This window comes from Atta colombica, unplaced genomic scaffold (genome assembly GCF_001594045.1).
Source record: "Atta colombica isolate Treedump-2 unplaced genomic scaffold, Acol1.0 scaffold189, whole genome shotgun sequence".
Classification (NCBI taxonomy): Eukaryota; Metazoa; Arthropoda; class Insecta; order Hymenoptera; family Formicidae; genus Atta; species Atta colombica.
Genome location: NW_017259281.1, coordinates 237,716 through 248,164, shown reverse-complemented (window position 1 = coordinate 248,164; position 10,449 = coordinate 237,716). Strand labels below are relative to the sequence as shown.

Here is a 10,449-nt window from a genome sequence, read left to right as displayed (position 1 = left end):
CAACTCAATAAACCAATTGAAGGTGCTTCGGAGTCTTTAAGGACATTGCAAAAGCTGGGAAAACAAGTATATCTGATAACAAATAATAGCAGCAAGACATCAGAAAATTTTTATAAAAGTCCTCAATATATCAATTTAAATTTAAGTTCAGTAAGTGTTTTAATTTAATTAAATCTTTGATTATCATTTCATTATTATTTATTCATATTATTTAATATTATATACATATATATATATATATATATAAAACTTTTTAAAGACATTATAATTCCAAATTCATTTGGTACTAATTATTTGTGTATAATAAAAAAGTAATAAGCTATTTTAATTTTTTGTTTTAATTAAAATTTTGTAATTAGATAAATTATGCCGCCCATCCTCTCAATTGAACGTTTAAATCGTCGACTGTTTTTTAAGTATTTATTATTCCTTTATCGTTCTTTGAAAAATATTCAGTATAAATTTTTATGCTTTATTTTGCGTAACAATAATCTCATTGTCAGTATGAGGAAAGAAAATCATCACTAACGTATCTATTTTAAGACATTGATCTTAAATTGCAGAAAGGAGATCCGTACTTGTTTTTCACTAATACTTTTTTCAATTAATTTTTTTTTAATTATTAATATACTATTTTTACTATTTTAAAGTTATAATTTGTATTTTTGTTATATATATATATATAATAACGTTAAAAGGCTATTTATTTACTCTAATAATAACAAAAATACAAATTATAACTTTAAATCTCTCTCTCTCTCGTTTTATTATATCCTTAAATTTTTTACAAAAAAAAATAAAGTAGATTAAAGAACATACATAAAAATAAATTATTTGAAAGATTTATAAACAGTAAAAATAGTAAAAATAGTATATTAATAATTGAAAAAAAATTAATTGAAAAAAGTATTAGTGAAAAACAAGTATGGATCTCCTTTCTGCAATTTAAGATTAATATCTTAAAATAGATACGTTAGTCATGATTTTTTTTCCTCATACTGACAATGAGATTATTGTTACGCAAAATAAAGCATAAAAATTTATACTGAATATTTTTTAAAGAACGATAAAGGAATAATAAATACTTAAAAACAGCCGACGATTTAAATGTTCAATTGAGAGGATGGGCGGCATAAAGACCTAATTACAAAATCTTAATTAAAAAAAAAAATTAAAATAACTTACTACTTTTTTATTATACATAAATAACTAGTGCCAAATGAATTTATATAATGTCTTTAAAAAGTTATATGTTACAATATTTCTCTATTACGATCAATATTATATAAAAAAACTAATTTCCGGAAAAAGTCTAAGTATAATTGTGCTTTTATTCATTCCCTTAATTATATCTAGCAGTGTAACCTCAAAATTTGTATCCGGGGACATGACCTTTTGAAGACCCTATCATTGGAAAGAGTAGTTGTAATACATTTCCCTTAGTAATTAATTAAGCTTAGGCAGTTTAAATATCATAAAATATAAAAATCCAATTATATACCTATATTTTTTTTTAAATAAGAAATATAGAAAGTGAATTATAAAACATATAATATCATAAAAGAAAAAAGTAACACCGCAAACTATCACAAATAAAAGACGAATATTTAATTTTCTGCTTAAACCACTAAGTAATTTACTCATTTTAAATAGTAAATTGATTAAAGTAACTTGACACAACTTATTAAATATTTAAAATATATTGATGTAGTACAATATAGTATAATTAACGTAGATAGGGTCCGGATGTTCATGCATTATTTCGTATTACAAACGGACAATCGCTGCCAGTTGTGTGTGTGTGACGATTGTCAATTCGTTTGGCACACGGCTGTTAAATGTAACACACATGCACACAGATTCTCCGCATGGGATTGTGCACATTCAAACATCAAATCTTAGCTTACTACAGTAGCAGAGTATCAAAAACAGAGTAACGTAAAATGCAACTGTAATACAAATTTGGAAATACGGAATTTTATTTTTAATTTAATTGTTAAATAATACAATATACAAGTATACAGTAGTTATACAAAAATGGACCTTTTTTGGGGGGGGGGGTCTGAATAAACGAAGTATTTTTTGATGGATTTTTGTTTGTTGAAAAAAGGAATCCGACCATGGAATGCCTGTAGTTATTATAAAAACAGATTTTTGAATTTGGAAATTCTTTAAGTTTCAAGCCTTGAAATAAGCCTTTAAATCTTGTTTATTATTTAATAAATAAATATTTGGTAATAAATTCTTCATGTAGTCATAGAGTAAGATCATACTAATAGAAAAATACGGGATATGTTGAATTCCTTAATTGCAAAAATTAGATTTGATGATTGTAAAATCGTAAGACGTGAAAATCGTAATATGAGATACTCAGAGTATTTCTAATATGAAATAACCATACTCCTATGTCATAGTATAAATGTTTTTGTACAATAAAAAGAACAATGGATCGGAATGAACATCGAGTGCCTATTTCTGCTTGATTCGAATTATCTGAAGACGAGTTCTGGATATAATCGCATGTTCATTTTTTGCGCACGCTGACTGTTTATTTGTATTTTAGAAACATTAAATGAAATTTTTTGCAATACTGATATACTTTGCGTTTTACTATCGATTTCTTGAAGCATCTCATATTAGGAGCACAATTTTTTGACTTTGCGATTTGTTCACTTTTTACATTTCTTTAATTCAATTTAATTTCAATGAAATTTGAATTAAATTTTATATAACATTATTTTATTAAATTCCTTTTCCTTCCAAAAATGATCTATTATTTTTTTTAAATTCTGTCCACAAGCTTCTAGCATTTACTTAAAATGAATTCCGTATCTCATAATAGGGATCTTTCCTTTAATAATCAAATTTTAATGTTTATTCAACTTAATGATTTATTATATGCTGATTATGCATATGAATCGTACTGTAATAAATATAAATTTATTTTATACAATAAATAAAAGATAATACTTTAAAGTGGCGTAAACAATATTGAAACAAAATTTTCTTTAGCCGCAAAAAAGTGGTAAATATATATGATGAAAAATGTCAATTTTTACACATTTAATCTCAATTTTTTCAGGAGCCTGACAAGTTAGGCCAATTCCATAGCTGAATTCATTTTCAGCGAACAAAAATCCATCGGAAAATACTTTATTTATTTCCCATTATTCAGGTTCCAAAAAAGTGTTAAACTGTGCAATTAGTCAAATAATTATATTTCAAATAATGATTAATCGACCAAATAGAGATCTTGCTTTAAATTAGCTTTATAAAACTAGCAAGACTAAATCGGTAGAATCAAATCGGATTTATCAGAATTTTTATTTATTTTAATATTTATTTTATATTTACTAAATTGTACTAGTAATGATTTTCATTTTGTACCGTACCATTTCGAAAAAAATCGTGGCGAAGTTAACTTAACAGGCACCACTGATTTTTTAGAAATAATACATAATATAAATAGAATTATTTTTGGCAGTACAAATTCAATCTTATTGATTTCTGATATTATTTTTCCTTTTTTTTTTATTTTTAATTCTGCTAGCTTAATATTAACCACGATTTTCTTCGAAATGTACACGGTACAAAATTATCATATTACAATAATACAATTACAATAATACAATTTAGTACAAATAAATACTAAAAATTCCGATAAGTCCGATTTGATTCTGCTGATTTAGTCCTGCAAGCTTTATAGAGCTCCTTAAATTTTATCAGGTAATTTCTTAATAAACTTTTTTAGCGTAAAAGTAATATATCATGTTAAGTTTTTAAGAAAATTTCACAATCAAAATTGTTAAAATAAGCGTTTTACGTTATTTATATCTTTCAATATAGAAATCTGGAAAGACTTATAGAATGTTAAGGCAAATGGTATTGGATAGTGTAATTAAAAATAAAATTAAGTTTCAAGGACTCCTTGAATCTAGGATCATAGTTCCCTCTGTCCTCTCTCCCTCTTACGCTGTAATTTAGCAATAGAAGTTCTTCATATTACAAAAATAGGCACACATATAATATTAATGTGAAGAACATATCAAAATAATGAAGTGAAAAGCCTATAAAAAGTTTATAATTTATAAAATATTGAAATCGGTATGTGAAAAACCGTTAAACTAAAAACAGTTAATAATTAATTGCATTATATAGGACCATATAGTCAACCCCATAAAATCTATTATTTGGTATTTGAAGAAAATTGATTTTCGCGACGAAGCTTTTGCCATTGTTTCCAGTGTCTCTCGAGAAAATTTTAGAGAGGCAGGAATACGATTAACGGAGCAAGTGAGTAAATAAACAAGTCATACCTCATTTCTCTTATCGGTGAGATATTTAAATAGAATATATTTCATACATGTAACATAAAAAATTAATTTATCTGAAGTCTTTTTGATGAATTCGACAATTGTGTCAATTTATTTTCAATAAAAATTTGTATAAAACATATAGATTAAATTAACTTTTTATTTTGCAGCCAAATGTTTCAGAAACAGACCCATCTGCAACTATAAAGGAGGTCTTGGATCGATCATCCGTTAAAGCTGTAATTGTTGATTTTGATATCAATTGGAACTGGTCAATGCTAGCTTTGGCTATATCGTGTCTCGAACGTGAGGATGTATTGTATATAGCAGGACCAACAGACGAATGGTTCCAAATACAAGCATTACCTCAAATTAAAATCTTGGGTAAATATTATCGTAATTAAACAATAAAAAAATTGTCTATACTTATAACAATATATTATATTATTATCAATGTATAAATATAAATTCGTAATAGTCATATCATATACGTATTTCTGTTAAAAAATGATACTCTGCATATAAACAGAAAAAATAATTATAATACGTATATGTGACATTACTTACAACTTTTTTCTTATTATAATAAATACATAATATAATACAAAATGCCCAATTAATATATATATAAGAATTTTTTTTTTTCTTTCATTTTTTAATGTAAAACATTTTCTATTAATTTACATTACTTTATGCTATTCTGAAACAAAATATATTCGCTCGTGTATATGCAAAGCAATATAAAAATGATTTCACGAATCAATTCAAGATCAATAATTTAAAAAACGAGTAAATTTTAAGACTGTTTACTGTGGCTAAACTAATGTAAACTTTTGGAAATAGATATACGTGTACGTTTGATATTTTTCGAAAGCGAGAAAGAATTCTAGAGCAGTCTAATACAGGAACAGAAAACAAACAATTAAATAGATAAAATTTACAATTGAACGGATCTGTTTGAACATATGTATAATTCAATAAATTTTAATTATAAATTTTATTAACCTAATAATATATTGCTCGTTTCTTAAATTATTGACCTTAAATTGATTCGTGAAATCATTTTTATATTACATTATGTTGTTCCTTATATATTATCTTATGTTGTTTCGTAAAATGCAACATATAACGTGACAATTCTTTTGGAAGAATGATGACCCGAAATACAAAAGTTCCTCAACACTTTTGACACAAATAAAGCGATAATATATAAAAATTAGTTTAATTCATGGTCTGTCTTGTCGATAGAATCGATTTACAACTTGATTTTATGTTTCAAAGATATAAAAAAAGAGACAAATGAAACAATTTTAGAAAATTATAAACATATAAAACGATTTAATGTTATCGATACATTCCCGCTATTTAAACTACACAATTTACCAAAAAAATTATAAGAATTTTATTTTTGCTTTTTTTTAATAAAATATGTTTTTAGTTAATTTTTTTACACAGAAATAAGTCACAAAAATATATGAATAATGGGTTTTTTTAATGGGTCTTTTATTTAAACAAACCAAGTTTGTATCAATGATTTGATAAAATATTTAATTTCCGAGAAATAAACAAATATTACTTTAGGGTCGGTTAACTGATTAACTTATGGTTTCCGGGCTTCATCTGTAATGATGTCAAAAATAAAATTCATTGGATAAAACATCAGGTTAAGTCTAATCACAAATTAATTAACTAATGAAAAACCGGGCCTAAGAAATTATGTCAGAATCGGCGATCTTCCTCTAAAAATTTATTTTAATTGACACACACACACACACACGCGCGCGCGCGCGCGCGCCACACGCGCGCCACACGCACGCCGCACGCACGCACGCACGCACACACACACACACACACACGCACACACACACACGCACACACACACACTAGAATTGAGATATGGAGAAAAAAATATCATTTTCTTATCATCAGGTCCTGGACCATTGCTGAACGTTATCAGCGCACAGAGTGGAAGACAGCCGATTTCATGTGCTAAACCTAGTCAAAACTTAAAAGATTATATTTTAGATAAATGCAACGTGACGAATCTGAAAAGATGTTTATTCATTGGTGACACGTAAGTAAAATTGTGGTAAAATATACTTCTGTTTATCTCAAAATATATTTATAATTATATTATAATCAGATGCTAAAATTACAATATAACCAGTGGAAACACTCCATGAAAAAATATGTGTACGTACAGATATCGTAACATAAGCTTACGTTTTGGACTAGAATGAAATGTCAGACGACAGGAACGAATATGTATGCATGACGACACAAATGCTTGATCTTTGCCATGTCTTTTCATTCCTTCTCATATTTTTTTTTTACTCCTTCTTGTGCCTTCTCCTATCGCACTTCGAATGATTATAGGCACTTGTCTTTGTGTGTACACAAACAACTTTATAAATGTCTCTGTAGAGATAAGACACTTTCTTTTATTTGATTCTGACATTAAGATAACAAATGACTATACTGAGATCAAAGATATGAAATGTTTCTACTGATTACATTGTGTCAAACAAATACATTATATTACCTCTATAAAATTATCTTATTTAAATATTTAGGATAAAGGAATATTTTATTGATTCGAAAATATAAATGTAGGATTAATCAAGATATGAAGTTTGCTTCGATGTGCGGATTCATAAAACTTCTTGTCGGTACAGGATGTGATACATTGGAGCAGGCACAAAAAGAAGACGATACCTATCCGGATTACTATATTTCTAGTTTAGGTCAACTATTTTCCGACTTAACAATTCAAAATGTCAATGTATCGTCAATCACAAAGATAGTTGATAGTTCATGTCCAGATAGAGAAAAAATTAATAATTAATGACAAATATAATCAGTCATTTAAACTGATAATGCTAATTATAAATAATTACTATGTATATTAATTAATATATTGGAACATAATTAATTATATTATAAATCGCATTTTAAATAGTAATTTTTCTATCAATTTTATATATATATGTATAATATATGACATTAAAATATATTACGTACTATATATATTGTACTAAAATTTTATCATTATGCCAAAATAATATTGTATATAAATTTTATCTTTTTTTAATAATTAAAATTGAAAAGATTCTAAAGATTAAATTAATAAAGAAATATAAAGTCAATAAGTTGTATATGTGTAATAAAAAATAATATATATATATCAATTATTAATTGCAGACGTTTCGACCATAAGATTAGATCCTCTTCAATATAACAATAATATAACATTTTATTGGAATCAAATCAATATGTTGTAAAAAAAAATTCACACACTCAAGACATAGTTATAATCACATTGCATTATAACAGATCATCGTTCTGCTAAGTATAATTTGTATAGTTTAAATGACTAAATTCTTGTTTGGGTATCCAGCTAACAAGTAAGTATAACAGACGATAGTGAAGTTCTTAATTTTAGACAACAGCCTAACGATGATTCACTGACGGTATTCGTCTATTTTTTTATAACATATCAATTTGACTCCGATAATGTTATTGTTACATTGAAGAAGACTTAATCTTATAATCGAAATTCGTCTAACGTCTGTAATTGATTGATTATATGTATTTTTGATTACACACGTACAACTGTATCGGCTCTCATTTGGCTTTATTGATTTTATCTTTTGTGTGAACGAACTTTATACGAACGCAATTTTTATTAAACTAATTATTTTTAAATACATGGTCCAATAAGATTCTTATATTACGTCGCCTGAAAAAAAAACATTGTTTCCATATATACACTGATTATTAGAATATTACTAAGGCCTCGGTAGTCTAAAGGCTTAGTAGTCTAGGACGCTCATATAGAAAACAAGAGACTCCGATGGCCGAATGTAATATTTTTCGCAATAAATTTATTTACAGTTTTGCAGCATATAACATCTTTTTAACAAAATGTGCCTGATTGATCAAATTATTAAAATTATTAAAAATAATTTGTCAATTTAATTCTGATTATATCATTACAGTAGTTTAATTGCGTTTATAAGTTCGAAAAACCAATTTGGCGCTCCGTGCGAATGACTACAAATATGGTATATATGCATGTACGTATGAGGTCTGTCCCAAAAATATCCGACTTTTGCCTATCATAAGAAGAAGCTATTTTGGATATGAACAACGGTCGCCTTCAAAGTAGTTTTCTTCCGAAGCGAATGACCTTCTGCCAATGGTGCACCTACTAGCGAAAGCAATTCTGGAAGTCGTTTTTTGTGATAGCTAACTATCATCTAACTATCCCTCGTCGCATTATTTCGCTTTATTTCCTCGTCAAATTTTTTGCCCTTCAACGGATATTTAAACTTAGGAAATAATCAAAAGTAACGGGGCTACCTGGACTGTATGGAGGTTAACGAAGTTAGACAATGTCGTGTAGTCAAAAACTTCTGAATCAGGTGAAATGAATGAGCGGATGTGTTATCATTCAGTCATTACGAAATGCGACGCTCACAAAATACCATTGCTGATTGAACAGCTGTTGGGTCGTGTCGTTTGGTGAAGGTATTTCTAAAGATCCACCTTAAATATTGAATACCTGTTTTCCACAATAGGATGCCCAAAGATAAAGATAGGTCGGATACTTTTAGGAGATTACAGATCTAGTATATAGTATATAGTAATTCAGATTGAATTGTTTAAGAAAAAAAAAAAGATCTCGCTTTGACCATTAGGATCATTATTCTTTATTCTTTATTGTTGAATTTTTTAAAATAATTATATTATGCCATTTAGAAAATAATATAGTATTAAGATGCTATAAATTATGTATAAATTGTTAAATGCTATGTCAAGTACATAGTCCAAAAGTTTCCTGTGTAGATCATAGAAAAGATTATATAAAATAAAAAAATCATTTTTTTATTTCAATTATCCTTTATGAGTTAATTTTTCCGCACAATTAAAAATATATTTTAAATGTCTTAAAGTAACATAATATTGCAATGGTCACTTCTTTATCATTGATGAATTTCTTTTCACGTAAATTGGAATTCAACTTTAAAAATAAAAAGTAACTGTAGAAGCTGAATCAGGACTGTAAGATGAGTTGAAAACTTCCAATTGAAACTTTATTGTAGGAAGAGACAGAGATATGCAGCAGTACAATGTCGAGCATTTTAGGAATATAATGGAACAGTATGTTTTTTCAACTTTAGTGATGCAGGTATCAAATTTTAGCCATAGTATAATCGAAACATAGAATAAGGATGACTCCTCTAGGACCTGAAATTCGTATTCTAATTTTATCAAAAATTTCTGCATCTTATCATTATACGTAAATGGTAGTTTTCTTAAACCCACGCAAGTAAAATTTCATAAAACACATTTGTAAATTCATTCGTAAATATATCAAGATTATTTTTATGAAATCTCGATATTTACATTTCAAATAAATTTGTACCTACAAATCTTGAGAAATATTTAATCATGCGAAATTTAGTTTGTAATATAGTGGGGATTTTATAGCTATAGGAATGTACAAAAATTAGAAAAAACATATGACAATATAAGAATGTATGACTGATGAAAAAAATCGAAGTTTCCTTTCTTTAAAGTTTTGACTATAAAATAATCAATTAAATTCAGCTTGGTATGTATAAACTCATTATATTGGATTTTATTTAAATTATTCAGAAACGGAAGACAGTTAATAAACACATATAAGCATGCATATCGATTTTTATTGTCACGGATAACAAATAAATATATGTATATATAAATTGACAAATATATCATTAGTATTTAAATATATAATTAGTATTTATTAAATTAAATATATATTTTTCCTTAATCGAGATATAATTAATTCCTTAATATAACTCGCATATCTCTATAGAAAGGCTTTAAACTCTCTTAAAGTTGTTCTATGCATTAAAGATACTCGCATAGTATGTTATTATTAATAAAATTATTTATAACAGATGCAAAATAATTAAATTTAATTTAATTTAAAAAATTCAGATTTTCAGATCAAATCTTCTGAATGTGACACTGTAGATTGAACATTTTTTTAGCTTAATTTATAACTCAAAAAATAAGTCAAAGTAACATTAAATAGTTTACAATGCACTATTGAAAATATGAATAATATAATAAATAAGATTCTCTC

At 26.5% G+C, this 10,449-nt stretch overlaps 1 protein-coding gene across 1 annotated transcript in view; it reads left to right on the top strand.

The window, feature by feature from the left end:
• The window catches only part of LOC108686735 (4-nitrophenylphosphatase-like), a 9,970-nt gene extending 2,812 nt beyond the window's left edge, over nt 1–7,158 (top strand). Inside the window, exons 3-7 of the mRNA XM_018192181.1 lie at nt 1–150; nt 4,159–4,293; nt 4,484–4,697; nt 6,243–6,387; nt 6,927–7,158. The exon at nt 1–150 is cut by the window's left edge and continues 10 nt beyond it. Of these exons, the coding sequence (XP_018047670.1) occupies nt 1–150; nt 4,159–4,293; nt 4,484–4,697; nt 6,243–6,387; nt 6,927–7,158 (876 nt within the window). The remainder of the gene's footprint in view (nt 151–4,158; nt 4,294–4,483; nt 4,698–6,242; nt 6,388–6,926) is intronic.
• The last annotated feature ends 3,291 nt before the right edge of the window (nt 7,159–10,449 follow it).